Source organism: Oncorhynchus mykiss, chromosome 7 (assembly GCF_057628025.1).
Source record: "Oncorhynchus mykiss isolate SJ-2025 chromosome 7, ASM5762802v1, whole genome shotgun sequence".
Taxonomy (NCBI): Eukaryota; Metazoa; Chordata; class Actinopteri; order Salmoniformes; family Salmonidae; genus Oncorhynchus; species Oncorhynchus mykiss.
This window is the reverse complement of record NC_143028.1, coordinates 8089656-8113408: the sequence shown is the minus strand read 5'-3', so window position 1 is coordinate 8113408 and position 23753 is coordinate 8089656. Positions and strand designations below refer to the sequence as shown.

At 44.0% G+C, this 23753-nt stretch overlaps 1 protein-coding gene and 1 long non-coding RNA gene across 2 annotated transcripts; both read right to left on the bottom strand.

Annotated features, from left to right (window-relative positions):
- Positions 1 to 29: 29 nt before the first annotated feature.
- On the bottom strand, positions 30 to 13219 carry LOC110527335 (sodium/myo-inositol cotransporter). The gene is made up of 2 exons (XM_021608544.3): positions 13068 to 13219; positions 30 to 3268 (listed from the first exon to the last, which is right to left on the bottom strand). The coding sequence occupies exon 2, from the start codon at positions 2977 to 2979 to the stop codon at positions 856 to 858; it is 2124 nt and encodes a 707-aa protein (XP_021464219.3). The 5' UTR covers positions 2980 to 3268; positions 13068 to 13219; the 3' UTR covers positions 30 to 855.
- A 4204-nt stretch (positions 13220 to 17423) lies between these two features.
- LOC118938261 (uncharacterized) lies at positions 17424 to 21438 on the bottom strand. The gene is made up of 2 exons (XR_016497057.1): positions 21102 to 21438; positions 17424 to 19592 (listed from the first exon to the last, which is right to left on the bottom strand). It is a non-coding gene; the product is annotated as an uncharacterized LOC118938261 (long non-coding RNA).
- Positions 21439 to 23753: the final 2315 nt, after the last annotated feature.

Below are 23753 nucleotides of genomic sequence, written 5' to 3'. Positions count from 1 at the left end.
TCTGCTAAATGAATGATTGTCATCAGCAAGGACTTGGGAGTTTTATTTTGGATTAAAAGAAAGGGAATAGAGCTAAGCACAGGCATAGTCCTAAAGGAAAACCCGGTTGTCTGCTTTCCAACAGACAGAGACAAATCCACCTTTCAGCAGGACAATAGCCTAAAATGAAAGGCCAAATATACACTGGAGTTACCTACCAATACAATATTGAATGTTTGAGTGCCCTAGTTACAGATTTGACTTTAAAATGGCTGTTTAGCAATGGTCAACAACCAACTTGACAGAGCTTGAATCATTTTTAAAAGAATGGGCAAATATTATACAATCCAGGTTTGCAAAGCTCTTCGAGACTTACCCAGAAAGCTGTAATTGCTTCCAAAGGTAATTCTAACGTGTATTGACTCAGGGGGTTGAATACTTATCTAATGAAAATATATGAGGGTTTTATTTTCCATTTAACTTGTTGTGAATTTTTTTTCTTCTCACTTTGACATGAGTATGTAGTGTAAATCGTTGACAAAAAAAATGACAATTACATCGATTTTAATCCCACTTTGTAACAACATTTTGAAAAAGTCCAGCGGTGTGAATACTTTAAGGCACTGTACCATACGAAATGTAACATTTACATACTAGATTTACGTTTGCTATGTTACGTCTACCCCTGAGTCCATGTTGGAGGACCACCAAGGTTGGACATTTTTGTTCTAGCCCAGCTCAAGCACACCTGATTCACTGGGCTTAAACTTTTGGGGTGGCGTAGGAAACACAAGTTAAGAAACACTTCTTTAGATGTCACATGTAGACATATTACATATAAACTATATTGTGTATGTCACAGGTTGAGATCCCCTCCTACAGAGAGAAGTAGATGAAGAGGAACACCCCCACAGAGCAGACCAGCACCAGGCCCATGTTGAGGATGAGTCTGGTTCTGGAGGTCTCCTGGAGCATCTCCTGCAAAAGCCTCTCTTCCTCCTCGGCTGATCTGGGCCGGGTCTTAGCCGGTTCCTCCTTAAACCCACAGAACCACTCTAGAACCCTCACACACCTCCCCTTCTCCCCTCCTACTCCTCCACAGCAGACCACCCAAGGCTTTTCTTGGTCTACTGCCATTCCGGTGCTTGAAAAGGTCGGGTGGCCGCCATTTTGGAGATTAGATGGAGCCTCCATATAGGATAAAGCCTCCACCCCATTGACACCATTATGGAGGTCTTTGGTCGTCTCCTTGTCCATGCAGCCGTTCCCATTGACATGGGTCTTAGTTTGGGGGTTCAGCTTGCTCATCTCCTCGTCTCTCTCTATGTTTAGGGTTGTGTTTCTTTGGCGTAGCCCCCAGAAGGTAGTGGTGCGGACCTGCTCTATGCTCGGTGGAGGGGTGCAGAGGCTAACCACCACAGCCACCAGGCCTGAGATCCAGAACAGCCCGGCTGCCACGTACATGAAATGGACGTCCTTGACAAAAGATGGCCGCTCGTCCGGCTCGTCGCAGTGGGGCTCTCTGTAGACGAACGCAAGCACCAGTCTCGTGGCGCCCAACGCGAACCCCACTATGCCACCCCAGAACGCACCAGCCTCGTTGCAGCGCCGCCATAGGACGCCCAGCAGGAATAGGGCAGCGATGGGCGGGGTCAGGTAGTCAGACACTTCCTGGATGTAGTAGAACATCTGGCCTCCCTGCATCTCGATGATGACAGGAACCCAGGCGATGCTGATAACCACCATGAACACCACGAACACACGTCCCACCACCATCAGCTCCCTCGACGACGCCCGCTCCCGTGCCATTTTGTAAATGTCCAAGGTGAAGATGGTGCTGGCGGAGTTGAAGATGGAGTCCAGGTCGCTCATGAGCGCTGCGATCATCACCGCCATCATCAGGCCACGCAGACCCACCGGCATGACGGACATCACCAGGCGGGGGTAGGCAATGTTAGAGCACCCGGCCCTGGATCCACACACCTCCATGCAGTGTTCTGGGCTGATACACGCCAGCTCATCTGCAAACAGGATGCGGGAGATCATCCCGGGAATGACGATGATGAACATGGGCAGGATCTTGAGGAAGCCGGCCATCAGTGTGGAGCCTTTAGCGTGGGAGATGCTCCGTGCAGCTAGCACCCGCTGGACGATGACCTGGTCGGCACACCAGTACCAGATGGAGGCCGGGGTCTGGCCAAGGAGGAAGCCCGGCCAGGGGAGGTCCTTGTCCAGCGGGCCCCTTAGGATGCGCAGGGAGTCGGGCTTGGGCTCCACGTGGCAGGAGGGGATGTAGGTGAAGTTGGAGGATGCTAATATTGCTGTGATGTTCGGTCTGGCTTCCATGTACTTGGTCCGCACCCCTTCCAGGCCACCCACTTTTACCAGGCTAATGGCGGTTAGGCATAGCGCGCCACCAATCATCAGGAATGCCTGGAGGGTGTCGGTGTAGATGACTGCAACCAGGCCCCCTGTGACGGTCAGCAGCGCGGTCACGGTGATTAGGAGGATGATGGACAGATAGAGATTCCAGCCCAGTGACTCCTGGATGAAGAGCGCTCCGGAGTACAGGTCCACAGAGAGCTTGGTGAAGATGTAGAGCAGCAGAGAGAGAGCAGCGAAGTAGACCTTGAGCCGTCGGCCGCCGAAGCGCTTGGCCAGGTACTCAGGCATTGTGTAGACCCCAGAGTGGATGTAAACAGGGATGAAAACCCAGCCCAGGAGCTGGAGGAGCAGGAGGGCATTGAACTCCCATGCGGCGACTCCAAACCCGCTAGCCGCCCCGGACCCTGCAAGGCCAATGAAATGCTCGCTGCCAATGTTGCTGACGAACAGAGAGGCACCAATCATAGCCCAGTTCATTGATCGGCCGGCCAGGAAGTAACCGCTCACAGTGCTCCGATTAGCTTTCATCATGGCGAAGAAGCCAATGGCAAGGACCAGGATGAAGTACAGCACCACAACAACGATGTCCGCCGCCTCCATGGTGGTAGGAGCCATCTTGGATAATACTTCTAGTTATTGAGGAGTTAGGTGATATGGTTGCTAGTGATATGGTGATATGGTTGCTAGTGATATGGTGATATGGTTGCTTTAGTGATCAGTACCCTTTCAATTTAAGTTCCAGTCTTTCAGTTGATTATGAGAGATTCTAAGACACAATGCTTGGATGCTGCAGGCGAGTCTGGTCCAGTTCAGGTCTTGGTGAGTTATTCCCACAGCAAGGCACCCTAAGGGTTGATGGGGAACACTGTAGGTTTGAGGTAGCAGCTCATCTGTATCGATGCTCCTACAATAGAGCATAAAAACACACAACAGATCAGGGTTGGAAAAACCAAAGAAATAGCAGGTAAAGATAAACAAAATGGTTGTGAGTTGTGGCAAAAGTATTTTAATTAAGTCGTGGCTGGGTCCTGGCCAGGAACATTGGTTTCGCTGACTTGGTTGGCCACTAAACCTCAAAAGCTATAAAAGGGTAACGGTGAAAAAGGCATTTGTGAACCACTGATCTATAACACATAGCTAACAGTATAGTTGTACGAGTCTTGTATGAGTTTTGCACAGTTCAATGGGTGCATGCATACTTACCCCTACCAGTCCCACCCTCACGCTTTATAGCTGTGTAAACATGAATCCAATTTTAACATGCAGTAGCTGGATCTTCGTGTGTCAGATGGGTGTACATATTTGTGGTCGTCAGGTTTGACTCAGATTTATGTCAAATAGTTCCATAGGGTGTTGTTTGTTCATCTGGGTTACTTTGAAGAGATGACTGTCACAAAGGGATGGATGTGTCTGAGTTATTGTACACCCAAATGTGTGCTCCTTCCACAACCAATAGCTCTGGTGTGTTTGTGGGACAGGTAAAGCCTCGCAGGGTTATGGACATAGGGATGTGTCTGTTACTGACATTCATTCTAAATGTGTCCAGGCAAAGCCTCGCAGGGTTATGGACATATGGATGTGTCTGTTACTGACATTCATTCTAAATGTGTCCAGGCAAAGCCTCGCAGGGTTATGGACATAGGGATGTGTCTGTTACTGACATTCATTCTAAATGTGTCCAGGCAAAGCCTCGCAGGGTTATGGACATAGGGATGTGTCTGTTACTGACATTCATTCTAAATGTGGGACAGGCAAAGCCTCGCAGGGCTATGGACATAGGGATGTGTCTGTTACTGACATTCATTCTAAATGTGTCCAGGCAAAGCCTCGCAGGGCTATGGACATAGGGATGTGTCTGTTACTGACATTCATTCTAAATGTGGGACAGGCAAAGCCTCGCAGGGCTATGGACATAGGGATGTGTCTGTTACTGACATTCATTCTAAATGTGTCCAGGCAAAGCCTCGCAGGGTTATGGACATAGGGATGTGTCTGTTACTGACATTCATTCTAAATGTGGGACAGGCAAAGCCTCGCAGGGCTATGGACATAGGGATGTGTCTGTTACTGACATTCATTCTAAATGTGTCCAGGCAAAGCCTCGCAGGGTTATGGACATAGGGATGTGTCTGTTACTGACATTCATTCTAAATGTGGGACAGGCAAAGCCTCGCAGGGCTATGGACATAGGGATGTGTCTGTTACTGACATTCATTCTAAATGTGTCCAGGCAAAGCCTCGCAGGGCTATGGACATAGGGATGTGTCTGTTACTGACATTCATTCTAAATGTGGGACAGGCAAAGCCTCGCAGGGCTATGGACATAGGGATGTGTCTGTTACTGACATTCATTCTAAATGTGTCCAGGCAAAGCCTCGCAGGGCTACCACACCACATTAAATTGGAGGATAACCCCAAGCGAAATACTTGACAGACAGTAAAGATGAATAAGTTAAGGACATTTTTGAACGATCACTAATTCTGATCCAAACTTTCCAAAAGTGTCATTAAGGTTCATCTTTCTCTCTGGCTTTATCTGGTGATTCCAGAATTATAGATAGACAAAATATATGATTGATTAGCAGTGTTGAGGAGTAGTGAACTACACGTAGTTCTACCAGTAATTTAACTACATTTACTATATAGTAATTTAAATGACTACATAGTAAATGTAGTTTACCACTACCCTCCTGCAAAATGTAGTTGTTGAACTTAATTCAAATGTCGGTAGGGTTTTCAATAGTTAATTATTTTTGTGCCATGTAACGGTGTAGCTAACTACTGAAACTACACTACTTTTTAATGAGTGAAGTAGGCAAGAATTTCCTTTTTCTGAATCAGACCTGCCTAATTCTCATTTGAAACATAGTTTATGTGTTTAATAGTGATGGATTCTGGGTTCTGACTCAAACTTGGAATAGTGTTAATTATCAGGTATCCCATTGGAATATTGAGTGCTTTAGTCTAGGGTATAGACCAGAAGTTAATGGTTATCTGTAGGAGGAATGTATATGGTGGAGGCAATTAAGCTCGGAATGTATTGAGTAAAGGAAGGGCAATCACATGTGGCAGGCACTGATAAGGATGGAGAGATGTGGTTTAGTGAGGAATGGGGCCGAGGTCAGGTCAGATTACGGGAGAAGGAACAGTTTATGGCCCACATCACTTACATATTTATTGCTAGGCAGGAAATTAATGTTTAGAGAGAAGGAGGACGTCACCCAAATGGGGGTTTATATACTACCACTGGTGGAACCATGTCTTTGTCTTATGCAGCTGTATGACCCAGTGGGTGAATAAACTTGGTTTGAGCTAAATTAAGCATCCGTGAGTTTTACTAGGTTAATTTAGAACCTAACAATAGGCTAAATTACACATTCTGCTAACATCGGACTCCAGAATGATCTGTTCTTGCAATTTGTAGTCTACGACGTTTCAGATATACATATGAGAATTTTTCAAAGTAGTTTGGATGTAGTGAACTACTTTTTCAAAGCAACTTTAGTTAAGAAAACTATATTTTTCTTAAGGGTCTCTTTAGTATAGCTTAACTTCTTTGAGAATGAAGTAATTGTTAGCTTGGTAAACTATATTGTCAGAGAAGCTTCCCCAACACTTTTGATTAGAAGCACCCCAAGTACCCTAGACCCTGGAACTCATTGGCTGCCTCAGGACACCATGTGGGAGAGATGCTAGCAGGTATCGGAGGCCTTTATTTTCAAGAGGACTTTGATGTATAGTTAGAGTTTCTGGGAGTTTATCTTTTTGAGTGCAAATGTATGTGAAATATTAGCTTTTTCTAACCAGTGTGTGAAACCTATTATTGCACGTGTGCTTTTGCAGAGTTTTTCACTATCAAGTGTGAGGAAGCACTCATTAAATGGGTGAGAATGACACAGGTGTGACTTATTGGCATGTTTAACCTAAGTAGCATTTCTATTGGTTAATTGCCTGGTCCCGTGATATACATTTTATACACTGAACAAAAATATAAACCCAACATGTAAAGTGTTGGTCCCATGTTTCATGAGCTGAAATAAAATAACCCAGAAATGTTCCATACGCACAAAAGCTTGTTTCTCTCAAATGTGCACAATTTTTTTTATATCCATGTTAGAGAGCATTTCTCCTTTGCCAAAATAATCCATCCATCTGACAGGTGTGGCATATCAAGAATCTGATTAAACAGCATGATCATTACACAGGTGCACCTTGTGCCGGGGGACAATAAAAGACCACTATAAAATGTGCAGTTTTGTCACACAACACAATGCCTCTCATGTCTCAACTTGAGGGAGCATTCAATTGTCATGCTGACTGTAGGAATGTCCACCAGAGCTGTTGCCAGATAATTGAATGTATATTTTTCTACCATAAGCCGCCTCCAACATTGTATTAGAGAATTTGGTAGTATTTCCAACCGACAACCGCAGACCACGTGTAACCACGCCAGCCAGGACCTCCACATCCGGCTTCTTCACCTGCGGGATTGTCTGAGACCAGCCACCCAGACAGCTGATGAAACTGTAGGTTCTGCAAACACTGTCAGAAATCGTCTCAGGGAAGCTCATCTACGTGCTCGTCGTCCTCACCAGGGTCTTGACCTGACCGCAGTTCAGCGTTGTACTGGACTTCAGTGTGCAAATGCTCACGGTTGATCGCTGCTGGAAAAGTGTGCTCTTCATGGATGAATCCCAGTTTCAACTGTACTGGGCAGATAGCGTGTATGGAGTCGTGATGGGCGAGTGGTTTGCTGATGTCAACGTTGTGAACAGAGTGGGGTTATGGTATGGGCAGGCATAAGCTACGGACAACGAACACAATTGCATGTTATCGATGGCAATTTGAATCCACAGACATACCGCGACGAGATCCTGAGGGCCATTGTCGTGCCATTCAAACAATGCCATTTTTCAGCATTATAATGCGCAGCCATGTCGCAAGGATCTGTATACAATTCCTGGAAGCTGAAAATGTCCCTGTTCTTCCATGACCTGCATACTCACCAGACATGTCACCCATTGAGCATGTTTGGGATGCGTGTTCCAGTTCCCACCAATATCCTGCAACTTCGAACAGCCATTGAAGAGGAGAGGGACAACATTCCACTGGCCATAATCAACAGCCTGATCAACTCTATGCGAAGGAGATGTGTCACGGTGCATGAGGCAAATAGTGGTCATTCCAGATACTGACTGGTTTTCTGATGCACGTCCCTACTGTTTAAGGCATCTGTGACCAACAGATGTATATCTATATTCACAGTCATGTGAAATCCATAGATTAGGGCCCAATTAATTTATTTCAATTGACTGATTTCCTTATACACTGCTCAAAAAAATAAAGGGAACACCTAAACACCACAATGTAACTCCAAGTCAATCACACTTCTGTGAAATAAAACTGTCCACTTAGGAAGCAACACTGATTGACAATAAATTTCACATGCTGTTGTGCAAATGGAATAGACAACAGGTGGAAATTATAGGCAATTAGCAAGACACCCCCAATAAAGGAGTGGTTCTGCAGGTGGTAACCACAGACCACTTCTCAGTTCCTATGCTTCCTGGCTGATGTTTTGGTCACTTTTGAATGCTGGCGGTGCTTTCACTCTAGTGGTAGCATGAGACGGAGTCTAGAACCCACACAAGTGGCTCAGGTAGTGCAGCTCATCCAGGATGGCACATCAATGCGAGCTGTGGCAAGAAGGTTTGCTGTGTCTGTCAGCGTAGTGTCCAGAGCATGGAGGCGCTACCAGGAGACAGGCCAGTACATCAGGAGACGTGGAGGAGGCCGTAGGAGGGCAACAACCCAGCAGCAGGACCGCTACCTCCGCCTTTGTGCAAGGAGGAGCACTGCCAGAGCCCTGCAAAATGACCTCCAGCAGGCCACAAATGTGCATGTGTCTGCTCAAACGGTCAGAAACAGACTCCATGAGGGTGGTGTGAGGGCCCAACACTGTGCAGGACGTTTGGCATTTGCCAGAGAACACCAAGATTGGTAAATTTGCCACTGGCGTTGATGCTATGGACTGGCCCGCCCGTTCCCCAGACCTGAATCCAATTGAGCACATCTGGGACATCATGTCTCGGATGCTTTAGTCCAGGTCTGGGAGGAGATCCCTCAGGAGACCATCTGCTACCTCATCAGGAGCATGCCCAGGCATTGTAGGGAGGTCATACAGGCACGTGGAGGCCACACACACTACTGAGCCTCATTTTGACTTTTAAGGACATTACATCAAAGTTGGATCAGCCTGTAGTGTGGTTTTCCACTTTAATTTTGAGTGTGACTTCCAATCCAGACCTCCATGGGTTGATACATTTGATTTCCATTGATAATTTGTGTGTGATTTTGTTGTCAGCACATTCAACTATGTAAAGAAAAAAGTATTTAATAAGAATATTTCATTCATTCAGATCTAAGATGTGTTATTTTTGAGCAGTAACTCCGTACAATCATTGAAATTGGTGCATGCTGCGTTTATATATTTTCTCTCAGTGTATAATTAAACCCCCTTGTTTATGGACGCGTTCCTCTGCCCAGACGTAGTTGACGCCTGCCAGATAAGTATTTTACGTATCAGCTAACCACATATGTTACGGCAATCTGTCAGTTGGACAGTGGATGACGTGATTGGTTGATGCATGCAACGTCTGAGCAGGTGAACGACACCTTTGGCTGTGTTCGAGAAGATCAAAACCTTAATGTACAGTGCCTTGCAAAAGTATTCATCCCCCTTGCCGTTTTTCCTATTTTGTTGCATTACAACCTGTAATTTAAATTGATTTTTATTTGGATTTCATGTAATGGACATACACAAAATAGTCCAAATTGGTGAAGTGAAAAAAATAACATGTTTCAAAGAATTCTAAAAAAAATACAAAACGGAAAAGTGGTGCGTGTATTCACCCCCTTTGCTATGAAGCCCCAAAATAAGATCTGGTGCAACCAATTACCTTCAGAAGTCACATAATGTGTTAAATAAAGTCCACCTGTGTGCAATCTAAGTGTCACATGATCTCAGTATATATATACATATATATACACACCTGAAAGGCCCCAGAGTGTGCATCACCACTAAAAGCAAGCGGTACCATGAAGACCAAGGTGCTCTCCAAACAGGTCAGGGACAGATTTGTGGAGAAGTACAGATCAGGGTTGGGTTCTAAAAAAATATTCAAAACTTTGAACATCCCACGTAGCACCAGTAAATCCATTCTTATTTTTTTTAAAGAATATGGCACCACAACAAACCTGCCAACAGAGGGACGCCCACAAATTCACAGACCAGGCAAGGAGGACATTAATCAGAGGCAACAAAGAGACCAAAGATAACCCTGAAGGAGCTACAAAGCACCACAGCGGAGATTGGAGTATATGTCCATAGGACCACTTTAAGCCGTACACTCCACAGAACTGGGCTTTATGGAAGAGTGTCCAGAAAAAAGCCATTGCTTTCAGAAAAATAAGCAAACACGTTTGGTGTTTGCCAAAAGAACTGTGAGAAACTCCGCAAACATATGGAGGAAGGTACTCTGGTCAGATGAGACTAAAATTTCACTTTTTGGCCATCAGGGAAAACACTTTGTCTTGTGCAAACTCAACACCCCGAGAACACCATCCCCACAGTGAAGCATGGTGGTGGCAGCATCATGCTGTAGGGATGTTTTTCATTGGCAGGGACTGGGAAACTGGTCAGAATTGAAGGAATGATGGATGGTGCTAAATACAAGGACATTTTTGAGGGGAAACCTGTTTCAGTCTTCCAGAAATTTGAGACTGGGATGGAGGATCACCTTCCAGCAGGACAATGACCCTAAGCATACTGCTCAAGCAACACTCAAGTGGTGTAAGGGGAAACATTTAAATGTCTTGGAATGGCCTAGTCAAAGCCCAGACCTCAATCCAATTGAGAATCTGTGGTATGACTTAGATTGCTGAACACCAGCGGAACCCATCTAACTTGATGGAGATGGAGCAGTTTTGCCTCGAAGAATGGGCAAAATCCCAGTGGCTAGATGTGTCAAGTTTATAGAGACATACTCCAAGAAACTTGCATCTGTAATTGCTGCAAAAGGTGGCTCTACAAAGTATTGACTTTGGGGGGTGAATAGTTATGCACGCTAAAGTTCTCAGTTTTTTTTGTCTTATTTCTTGTTTGTTTCACCACAAAATAATTTGCATTTTCAAAGTGGTATGCATGTTGTGTAAATCAAATGACACAAACCCTAAAAAATAATCAATTTTAATTCCAGGTTGTAAGGCAACAAAATAGGAAAAATGCCAAGGGGGGGGGGGGTGAATACTTTCACAAGCCACTGTATCATGGATAAATTGGGACTGACTGATCTACAAATAATATGAAGTAGTTATTTATGAGTAATTATTTTTATTGATCAGTCAGTAGGCAGTCACCTGCAATGTTTAACAAGCCCTATGTGCAGCCGCCCACAGGAAGTGATCCAGTACAGAGGCATGTTGGATCACTGTTTGCTGAAAGCTTATTATGGCAGGCTGATACGATTGGAGAAAGCACATGGTAAGGGCGCGTTCCTCTGCCCAGGCGTTGCTGACGCATGCCAGATCTTATAATGCTTGAATAGATTTATTTCAAGTATCAGTTAACCACATGGTTGTGTTCCCCTGCTCAGGCATTGCATCCACCAACCAATGGTTGCGTGCCACGTGATTGACTGACAGATTGCTGTAACATATGATGTGGTTAGCTGATACATAAAATACCTGTCCAGGCGTTGTAAGATCTGGTATGCGTCAGCAACGCCTGGACAGAGGAACACGCCCTTAGTTAATTACAGCACAAATTTGACCTGTCTTAGCGCTGAAGATGGACACCTGTTTGCTGGGCTGCGTCACTTCCTGTGCCCCTTTTTGTTTGGTTTGGATGATTCTGATTTTAAGTAGCATGGTTTTTAAAGAAAAGTTAATGAGAAAATGTTAATTTCCATATACAATTTAACTGAATAGAGTACCACAGTACGAGTCATAATACCCATAAAACCTAGCGGTCAAACAAGGAAATGGTTCCAATCGTTTTTCCAACGAAACACAGCCCTTATTTTAAGTGTTCCTAAAAATGTCCTATGGGTATTATGACACCTCCACTGTGGGGTTCTATAGTGAAACCAAATTGAGAATGTGCCGGAACTGAGAATTTGCTGAAACTGATTGAAAACCTTGCCTTACCATATTTACTTGCAGGATAACCATAAGTGACAGACAGTAAAGATTAATAAGTTAACGAAATGTTTGAACAATCATTTCTTATCCAAACTTTGCACACGTGTCAATAAGGCTCATCTTTCTCTCTTGCTTTATCTGGTGACTCCAACATTATGATACAGTATTCATAATGTTTCTCTAAAAACTGGAGAGTAACCTAATGCATGATTGAAGCGCACCAAGGTCCCTAGACACTGGAACACTCCATTAGAACGGTGGAAATTCCATGCGTAAAGTGAGGTGCACTAGCGCACAATCCAAAAGTGGTCACTAGACTAACAGGTTTAAGGTGAACTAACAGGTTTCAACTCATTTTTCAGGTGAATGTGTCACTTTCCACCTTGTGACATTTGGTGTAGCATCAGCTGAGTCTGAGCCACTGAGTGGGCAGTTGTGGAGCAGGGACCATTTTAGTTTCATGGTCTAGTGTTTCTTTGTGCCCTCATAGGTTTTGCAGTCTCTCCCATGGCTGGTTCTGGGCGCCGGTGAGGAAGCCAGTCTCTCCCCTTCTGGTCCGAGAGACACTAACTGGCCTAGGGCATGTTAAGGTGCCTTGTGGGTGAAGGCTAAATTGCTCTAAGGAACTGGTTGGAGGTGTGTGGCCTGGTGATCTGAGGGCAATGTGCCATCAATAGGGCAGGTCAACACCGCTATGGGAGCCCTGGCTGCCTCGGGACACCATGTGGTAGAGTTGCTAGCAGGTATTGGTGTCTATTTATTGGTGTCTACTTTGTTGTATAGAGTTTCAGGGAGTTTATCTTTGAGTGCAATTTGTGTGTGAAATATTTGCCTTTTCTAACCAGTGTGTAAAACGTATTATTGCACATATACTTTTGCAGAGTTTTACTATCAAGTGCAAGGAAAAGCTCATTTTAAGTGAGTGAGAATGTCACCTGTGACTTATTGGCATGTTTAACCTGAGTAGCATTTTCTATTGGTTAATTACCTGGTCATGAGCTAAATGATAGTATTTAAAACTATTTTTTTCCAGGCAGCTGCCCACAGGAAGTGACGCTGTCCCGAGGCACGGTGGATCATTGTTCGCTGAAAGCTTATTACGACAGGCTGATATGTTTGGTGAGAGTACAAATGGAGAATGTGCTGCGAGGTTTGCTACACTGACTAAATCTAGATGGACACCTGACTGATGAGCTTGCTGTGCCCCTTTTTGTTTGCGTTTGATTTTAAAGTAACGGTAACGACATCGAAATTAACAACTGAATTGTGAAACCAAATTGAGAATGCGCCAGTACTGAGAATGTCTAAACTGAGAATGTACTGAAATTGATAGAAACGCATGCCTTACAAAATAATTAAGTCACTTTTGTCTGCTTCTTACTTCACGCTGCCTGCAACTAAGACTTAGAACCTGTCACTTTCCACGTGACAAACGCACCACTGTTTAGGATTTTTCTACAGTCTGACTCCATACATATAATTATGACATTGCTTGTACTTACCATTTCCAGCAGCCCTTCTCTGACTAATCTCTCCAACACCGGACTCGCGGCATCAATCACGCTTCTTCCTAGGCAGGTAGATTAGGTGTAATTTTTTTCACCGGTTGCATTCCAAATTTGGTTTGACAGCATAGTGCCATTTCTATGAACACGCCCCCCCATCTTTGCCTATGGCGTAGATGCACGCTCTAGCCTCAAGTTTTCGCATAATTGGCGACGGACTTATTAGTCGCTTTCCAACCAATTGACATTTCCCCATCAGATGTTCCCATCAAATTTACTAGTTTATGTGAAATAAAAAAACGAAATATATAGGTTTCCATTGCATTTTCAACTCTACTGGTGGTTTCGAACCTAAAAATGTTGCATTATGTAATGAATGTGCGCGCTAGCCAACAACTCATTCCGACATTTCTTGATTCATTTTACTTGTGTGTACTCGTTAGATAATTTACTGCAAGGTTAGGAGCTAACATAAGCATTTCGCTGCACCCGCTATAACATATTCTAAACCGTCTACTTGACTTAAAGTTGATTTGATGAAAAGTTCTGCAAGCACTTCCTTATACGTCTATATGACTTGGAAGTGTGTTTGTGCTCTGGAGGTCATGTGCACACTCCAGGGGTGCAACACCTTTGGCAATCGATAGTTCCAAAGATGCATGAAATTAAAACACTTTCCGGGGTAGGCTACATCATTCTTCAGTTAACCCTGCACATTACATCCTACTTGATTTTTCATAATAGCCCTACCTGCAGCCAGTGTTAATAATGGGATATGTAGGAGGGCGAGCCGGTCAAGGATCGATTCAGACAAGGTGGTCTATTGTATGACAAGTGACAGTTTAATTATGAGTAAAGATATCTGGTACAACGTATACGGGCCATTTCATTCGGTTCTTAAGGAACCAGCAGAAAAAGAAGCGCAGATAACAGAGTGCACATGTCTCATATACAGAACAGAAAGTAGGTTGATTCTAGAAGATCGGGTCTTCGGGTTGGTTCAGGCTGAGGTGTAGTCTTCTTGGATTGGCCCTGTTGGGCCGTCCGTCATCCCTCTGAGTCTTGTTCTTTGCCACACAATGTTCAGCTAAAAAGGAGATTAGGTGTGTGCGCTGTCCTCAGTCACACAATGTTCGGCTAGAAAGGAGATTAGGTGTGTGCGCTGGTTTCTGCAAGTCAAGGCTGTCTCTTCCTCCCAATGTGTGGGTGTATGTCTTATCTGTGTGTCCTCGGCAGTTAGTGTGTGTAATGTGTGTGTGCTGTGTGTGTGGGTGTGGGAGCTATCCTGTATGGGACCTAACATGTTTTACTGTGAAAATACGTTGTCTCAGTTATAGCAATGTAATAGCAGTAGGCTGGTCACCTGCATAAGAAATAGCACTTCCTTACAAATCCCTCTCTTCACGTCTCCCCAGAGACGTGACACAACCTAACTATATCCAGACACAAAAAGAAAACTTTTCCCAGAAGGAAAAGTTTTGTGATTCCCTCTCTTCACATCTCCTAAGAGATGTGACATAAACTAGGCTAACAATTACAAAGTTGAAAATACCTTCATGTTCTCCATTCGATCCCACTATGTACTAGATTGGCTACCAGCCACCTAGGAACTTGCAACCCTCATGTCAAAAGAGAACAACAGCTCATTGAAAAACAGAACAAAAGAAAATGATGTGAAATTTAAGCCCCCCTTTTTGTCACTCATTATCCCTTATTTCAGCAGTCATAGCATTTCATGAAAAGAAAAAACAAAACCTAGTAGGCACTCTCAACCTCATCCTCAAATTCGGGCAGGTCATTAGCAAGCAGAGGAAACATCTGGGAAAGGGGGGAAAGGTCAATAGCTCTAGAGATAACCCTAGTGGTGAGGGAACGGATACATGGAATGCAACAGCATCCACAGAGAACCAAAATGGCCGCGAACACCGAAATGGAGACCAAAATGGAGGAGACCAGGGTTTTATATTTACCAAAGGCACTCATCCAGGAGTCCCACATTGAGGTATCAATCCCAGAATGAGATTTCATTTTACCATTAAGAGTCCTCAAACCTTCTAGGGCTATGGTCAAGCTACCATCGGAGGCTGTGTTATTAGGGATGAAAGTACAACACTGTTCACCAAACATAGTGCAAGCTCCACCTTTCTCTGCCAGTAGCATATCCACTGCAATGCGATTCTGGAATGTATTCTATCCACATTTTTATTAACAGTGCACCACCAACAAATGGAGGACTCAAACCCAGCTGCCACCTGATCCACCAACTTGTACTCGTCAGGAACTCCCCTTGGGACTCCAATGGCGTCTATGTACGTCGGATCACCACTAGATGGGGTGGTGGCACGCCTGGAACGTCCCCTCCAATATTCAGGGTTCACCCCCTGGACCCTAAGGATGAGGTCTCCAGCCTCTGTAGGGTAGATAGAAACAGGCAAAAGGAGAGTAACAAGTGTAACAAGCTTCCAGTAGTATTGGAGGGTAATTTATCAAACAGGACAGTGTTGCCACACCACCACCTCACATCTGCTCTGGATATTGGACTGAAACTCCCAACAATGTTGATTGTATCCAGACACCAATTCCCAGGAACCTGTCCCACATTAGTACCGCCTCCCGTCATTTTGACACAGGTGAAATGTGCCCTGGCAACCTTGTTGGAAAAACAATGGTTTCCTAGCAGTAGATTTAGTCATGGGATAGACAGCATCCCAGGCAGAGTAATTACAACTGGGGTTATCCGTAGTCATTAATGGGATTAAACATGTTAGAGTCACATCTGTAACAGACTTCTTAAAACACGGTATGATGCAAGCAGCACAACACATCAATAATACAAATACAAGAATTAGGGTCAGAAATCCAGTAACCACCATACCAGTGTACTTACCAAACCAGGCTCCCAACCAAAAGAACAGTCCAGACTCCTCCACCCCCGCCATGGTCCTCATCTCAGCAGATAGTGCACCAAGCCCATTAAAGGCCTTAGCTATACCACCATCTGGAGTGGTGTTATTAGGAATATACGTGCAACATTGTTCACCGAACATCTTGCAGACTGTCTGGCAACCCTAGATGTGGCCTCAAGCTGTTCAGACAGACCAGTGAGTGCATCACGGGGGTAATTCACAAAACGCTGTTGATTATAGTAGATATAACTGATCCATGCAGTCTGTCTAGCATCCACTATGGCTGGACCTATAATAGGTAGTAAGTGCCAGAGTCCATCATTCCTACCCAAGGCCTGAAACTCATGAGGAACCCCCACTGGCACTCCCAACAGGTTAGTGTGTATGTCAACTACATCCTCTGTCCATGGAGCACTACGTCTATGTCTCCCATGGGATGGAATGTTTTCAGGTCCCCTGGATACAGAACCCAACAGCTGTTCAGAAGTAACATCAACAATGGTCAGTGGAATTATCAAACTGGTCAGAGCACACGTACCTTGCCAGTCTCCTCTAAGAATGGGTCTCAGTACTCTTTTGGGTCCACATATTCACCACACATCAGCCAGACCACTAGTTTGGTTTAGGCCTGTAACTGGCCAAGTGGCATAAATGGTTATGTTACTGCTGCAATCAGCTTCAGGCAATCTCCCATAGTCCATGCCACTACCTGTACCCGTGATGCAACTGTAATTGCCCCCATATGCCTTAACACCCCAAGGGGCCCGATGAGGAGGTACTGTAGGAAACACAAGGCTCAAAGAGGAACAGAGAGTTGAATTGGGCTGAACCTGGTAAAAACCTCTCAGAATACACAACCACCCCTCTCCTTCTCCTATAGCAAATGGGTGTGTAGCCAGAACAAGTCTAGCATGACTACAAATAGTGCAGTCCTTTCTTCTCAGGGTTTTAGCTGTGTACCTCATATAAGACAGCCACAAATTGTCCCTACCATCAAAACCAGTCTCAGTGCCTAATTGATCAATAGCTGTGTAGTCTCTAACATTAATTACCTGAATGGGATTTTTAACACAGTGGTGGTAGGTGGCAGGTTCGGTCCAGGGGTGGTAGAGGAGTGTGTCTGGCCCTGGTTCGTCTGGGACCTCTGGTTTTGGCAGCTCCCTAATAGGAAACACATCCATCGTGTCTGTCCCGGTCCTTTGTAGTCCGAGGGTGTAAGTGCCTGCATCAGAGAGCTTAATAGTTTTGATGGTTAGTAGGATTTCATCACCTTTACAAAGTTCAACAGTGCTCCCAGGTTTTCCCCATATGATGGAAAACCTATCCACCTTTGTGGGATCCCCTATGCTATAAGAATACCCTCTTCTCCAATCCTAGAATTGTCCCAAGTTGGTTATCATGTAATCCCCATATGGACACCCTCCCCCATTACACAGGTACACTGACACTCCTGTAAAGCCCCACCCTCTCCCAGAGAACACATCACTAGCAAGAGCCAGACACATCTTCACTTCTATGAACAAAAACAGGGGTGACAGGACAGGGAGGGTTACTTCATTCGAGAGATGGCCCCCGGAATCCTGTTAATTCCAGTTCTCCTCTCGAACACTGTTTATTGTTCGACAGTGTCAGTGTCCTACCCTTCCCCGTGCGATATGAATCCGGGTAGCTCTTTCAGCTAGCTGTCACCAGGAGTCCTTGTATGGTCCCCCCAACAAGCCTCTGGGACTGGATTGAGTGACTTCACCTGTAGTTCACCTGTAATGCATAAAATCCTGGACATACAGGCTTGGTTAACAAACAGTTTCTCATATGTTTTATCTGATTATATATTTAGTTTCTTATCCAATAGGCCCCATCCTATCCTAGACCACAATTTACCCATCCCCCTTTTGATACCTGGCTCTGCCCAGGTAACAACCTTACCTACTCTAAATAATGACTTAGGTAAGATTAGTATATTATCCTTCTGTTCTGACATTATCATGTAGGAGCGCCCCTTTCATTTTCCACATGTCCAATTATCCCTTTTGTCTCCACTCAGTAACTGTTATCTACACATTCTGTTATCTTTGCTCGTCCTGGCTCCCTTTTCAAACTTCTCCTCTCTGCTCTCCAACCTTCAAGGTCTCTGCAGTGCAGGGGAGGGCTCTTCTGTCTGCCTTTTCCCCTTATCTGTCTGTAGCTCGTTTTCTCATGTTTCCAAATTTGAACTAAATGTCTCACTGTTTGGCTTTATCTAAACTCATGGATTTTTTTTTTTTTTAGAAAAACATGTCTATGGTGGCACTTTCTAAAGTCCTTATATAGGTTAATTAAACCCCACTATAATTAATTTACCTTAAAAAATAAAAACAAAAACAAACCGTATTACCCATGACCACAAATTAAATATTCAAATGGCACCCCCTATATACAGGTGTTAAAACCAAACACAAATATCTCAATTTCTTCCCTGCCCTGTTTGCTCAAAATATGTCCCAAATACTTAACATGAGTCTACCATAAATAAAACTTATCCTAGCTAAATTTTCACACCACGTTCATCAGAGAAAATATAATGACACTATAATGTAAATTTCACTGCCTTTTTGTATTAAATTACCTTAATATCAGTATTACAAATTACCCTAGATTCTCCATCCAAATGGCTTTCCAATGAGGCTGATCAGACCACAAAGGAAAGTTACAATGGAGGTCATAAGTCATACCACCTTCCCTGTGTTTGATTACCAATTTCAAACCAGTTGTAACTTTAGTTAACGTCAACCTGCTCCGCCACAGGAGTGCCATCTGATGCACTGTCCAGCTAGACCAGTCAGGACCAGTCTCTGCCACTAAATTCTTCCACGTCCATTTATTATACCCCCCTTCTGTCATGTACCACACTGATCTAGACCAACTGATTGCATGAGTACCATAATCGCCACCTGGGCTTCCAATAACACCCCAGGTAAGTATAACAGTGGTAGTAGCGTTAGGCGGGATACACAGAGTAGCTGACCTAATCAATTCTGCAGTACACTCAAAGTCATTATTCTGAACTTGACGTTTAGACAGAACATGCGTATCCGAGAATATTGAAGCATTGGTGATGTTTAGCTGGGTAGTCTGTTCCTGGTCAGTGATTATACGCTGGGCTGCCCATATCATTACTCCCAATGTCAAAACAACATTGACTATAATTAGGACAAACAATGGGCCAGAACAACCCAGTCTTTCCCATGGTCTCCTAGCCCTTCTAGCCCATGGTGCTACTCTAGTGTCCCTATCATCTGAGGATGGGAGTCTCCTCCACATGATCAGACGGGAGGGATGTCAGAATTTGAATTCGAATTGGATGTGAGTAAATCACTTCTTACTTCAGCCAGAGTTCTGGCAGGGGTTGGGGCTGGTGTACAATGTGTCAGGTGGTGCCAAGGTGCGCCTAATTTACCTTTGACCTGGACTGAGTGTGAAGTAACCTCCTTCACTTCGTACGGTCCAGTCCACCTGGGATCAGCCCACTTTCTCTTGTGGACCTTGATCCTTACCCAGTCCCCAACTTTTACCCTTGGTTGTTCCGGGACGTCAGTCAGCTCCCCCTCTGCGACACGGTGTATCTGTTTGGAGAGAGCTGCAGACAATTCCGTCAATTTCTTCACATAGTCAGACATCCCTATTTGGTGCACATCAAGAGGGGGCATATGACCTCCCTCTCTTGGTGGCCCTGGCATTACTCTACCTGTCATTATTTCATGGGGTGAAAGATGTGTCCCTGCACCTGGTGAGGACCTCATGGCCATCAGTGCCAGGGGCAGGGCTTCCACCCAGGTCAATTTAGTTCCTGCACATACTTTAGCTATTTTAGCTTTCAGATTTTGATTACAGCGTTCCACAAGGCCCTGCGATTGCGGCCTATACACAGAGCCAAACTTGTGTGTAATGCCAAACCTCTCCTCCACCTGTCTTAGGTGCTGATTTGACGTGTTTTTTTAGAAATATTTTGTACACTCTTTGGATATACTTAGCCCGTCACTGGCTCGTGCCAGTGATGTATTCTTAGGAGACACTATTACTCGTACTCTGTCTTAACTCAGAGCCTCTCCGTCATATATCCAGAATTTTAAACAATAATGTTTTAATGATTAAACACGAGCCACCAATTCAGGAAATGATTATCAACATAAACTATGTTTTAACAATTTGGATAATAGATTTTTTTTTTTTTTTGAATTTAGGAAATACTTTGCTCACAATAATTTTAAATAATGGTAATAATATCAGGGACTTGTGAAACGCCGTTTACATTTAGTCTATAGTCAACACACAAATATTATTACATGGACATAGTTTTAAACACAATTGTTCAATTAGAACATCTTATTCTATGACATCACACATTAGTACATTTATCACATTCATTCTGGCCACAACACAAAGCGGACTTTTCAGTCCAACATATCTTAATCATACATTAATCTATTGTAGACACCTCACCGGACACTACCAGCTATTGGATTTTAACCTCACCGGACACTACCAGCTATTGGTTCTATCTAAAACACTAATTGGATTTATCTTTTGCAGATGAATGATCGAATCATACTCAGATGTTAATGATAAAACTGATCACGCCCTTTTTCAGACGCCCGAACGAATATCACTTATACATAGAATATAATCCTGGTCACATCAATACTCAATAATAGACCACCTTACCAGACACAGCTGGACCGGTCACTAGCCGGACTATCGGTGAAAATCTATCCTAGACTATATTATTTATTCCTTACTGGTGTCTGCCACCAGACCGTTCACAGCCGGACTATCAGAATATTCTATTAATATTAGGTCTACTACTAAATATCCCTTACCGGTGTCTGCCACCGGACCGTTCTCATGCCGGACTATCGGAATATTCTAACTACTACTCATCCCTTACCGGTGTCTGCCACCGGACCGTTCTCATGCCGGACTATCGGGATATTCTAATTACCACATATGTTTACTTCACTGTCAATTTCAAGTCCATTATTTATATAAAATTTACACAAAAATTCTTACCCACACTCGGTACTACTGATCGTAATTTGGTATGACTATTCGACAATATGCAAAGTTTGATAAAACAGGTTTTGCTTACCTTATTTTGTGGTCGACCAGAGATCAGTTTCCCGAGTTGAGCAGAATTGTTGTCCACCCCCGAATGGTTTTCACCTGTCCTCCGGGAACCGTCCTTTCACCAACTCGCCCCCTCACACCCACATCAACCACTCTGGACTGGGTCGTTAGTAAACCATCCTCTGCTACCAAGTTTCTGTTAATAATGGGATATGTAGGAGGGCGAGCCGGTCAAGGATCGATTCAGACAAGGTGGTCTATTGTATGACAAGTGACAGTTTAATTATGAGTAAAGATATCTGGTACAACGTATACGGGCCATTTCATTCGGTTCTTAAGGAACCAGCAGAAAAAGAAGCGCAGATAACAGAGTGCACATGTCTCATATACAGAACAGAAAGTAGGTTGATTCTAGAAGATCGGGTCTTCGGGTTGGTTCAGGCTGAGGTGTAGTCTTCTTGGATTGGCCCTGTTGGGCCGTCCGTCATCCCTCTGAGTCTTGTTCTTTGCCACACAATGTTCAGCTAAAAAGGAGATTAGGTGTGTGCGCTGTCCTCAGTCACACAATGTTCGGCTAGAAAGGAGATTAGGTGTGTGCGCTGGTTTCTGCAAGTCAAGGCTGTCTCTTCCTCCCAATGTGTGGGTGTATGTCTTATCTGTGTGTCCTCGGCAGTTAGTGTGTGTAATGTGTGTGTGCTGTGTGTGTGGGTGTGGGAGCTATCCTGTATGGGACCTAACATGTTTTACTGTGAAAATACGTTGTCTCAGTTATAGCAATGTAATAGCAGTAGGCTGGTCACCTGCATAAGAAATAGCACTTCCTTACACCAGCGATGACAAACCAGCCCATGTTGTTGCTCTATTAGTTAATAGTTCCTGTGGAACACCCTCATTCCCTCAAAGGGCTTAATCACTAAACCAAACATCCTTTTAATTACGTTTTAGTCATTTAGCCGACGCTCTTATTCAGAACGGCTTATAGGCGCAATTAGGGTTAAGTGCCATGCTCAAGGGCACATCAACAGATTTTTCACCTAGTTGGCTCAGGATTGTCTGAATAACAGACTGACTGGATACTGTCCACATGTCGTGAACTGTCACCTATGAAACCCCCAGAAGCACTCACTCCCTGAGTGACAGGCATGTAATTAGTAAATCTTATTAGGCTGCCCATTACCCTGATGTTCACCAGGGATATGGCAGTCATTTGCTGCAAAGACACCATGAATATTGCATTTTTCACCCCTTAAATCACTGCTTGTGGTATAAAGAAGGCTACTTAAAACATACTTTGAAGTATAGCTTTTACTCAAGTTTGACAATCGACTACTTTTTCCACCACTGTACTTAAGTAGGCTACGTTTATTTTACGTTATAGCAGAAGCTCGTATTCGGAGCAATAACAGTTAAGTGCCTTGCTCAAGGGTTTACCAACAGAATTTACACCTACTCATCTCAGGGATTCAAACCAGTAAACTTTCAGTTACTGGTCTAACACTCTTAACCACTAGGCTACCTCTACCTGCCAGATACTTATAACCAGATACTGGGTGACGTTCACTTTCACTTGAGTCATTTTCTATTAAGGTATCTTTACTTTTACTCAAGTATGACAATTTGGTACTTTTCCTCCCTGCTAGGCGGGATCCTTGAGACATCAGTTAACCCTTAACTTAACCATTTAAAATGTAAACTTCAATGGGGTAGGGCCGTTCCATGGATCCCGATAGCACAGACCCTGATCGTTGCTGGCTTTGACCAAGACAGCCATTTTCCCTGGAGCTGTGTGTGTGTGTACATCGCAGAGATCCATGCAATAAACTGAATTTGATCAAACTGTCATTCATGGAATGATGTGTGTGTGAGTTTACCTCATCAAAATAATGCACTTTTGCTTCGATATTAGTAGCAGCTACAAAGTATGAGCCAATTTTGTTGTGTCCTCTGCCAAGTGGTCTGGACCTTTATTGCGCTGGAGGCAGAGTCCCGTGGGCTACCAGCAGGGTCGCTGGTTCAATCAAATCCCACTCGGGTTCTTCGCTCTCAATTGCTACAGTTGTACTGTGTAAAAACAGGCTTTACATTGCACCCAAGGGCATTATAATCTGCAAATGCATTGACAAATAAAACCCTGATCTCTTTGGAAATCTTCTTTCTTTGAGCTTTCTGTCCGTCAAGCATTGTATTTGCTTTATCTTACAGTTCTCATCAGTCTTGGTGATTTTTCTCAGATGGTGATTTTGCAACATTCTATTCTAAATTGCAGATTAACTCATAACCACGGTTAGGGTTGCTATGTAATGAAGGTCTGCTGTAGTGTCTAGACACTAGGTGGCAATGTTGCATTTCTAACACTATAAAATGCAGATGTCAAATCTTGAATGTCACTGTATGCATATACTGGTAAATCACTATGAAATGATAACACTGAATGGAGCAGACAGGAAGCACAAACCACAAACAGGAAGATACTATTTTTAACTTAACCGTGTTAAGGAAGCTAAATGTCTGTGGAATTGATAGAGATCTGTCTTTAAGGTGAAGAATAGTGAGCTAGTTGTTAAAGGTGCTCCAGTCCATAGAATTAGAATACTAGAATGTACAGCAACCTTCTTATGGTCCAAAGGTCAGCCATGGTTTGCCAGTGCTGTGATAGTGTAAAATAATTCATTTG

Excerpts from the sequence above, each read along its gene's own strand:
- LOC110527335 (XM_021608544.3), bottom strand. The coding sequence starts at position 2,979 with ATGGCTCCTACCACCATGGAGGCGGCGGACATCGTTGTTGTGGTGCTG.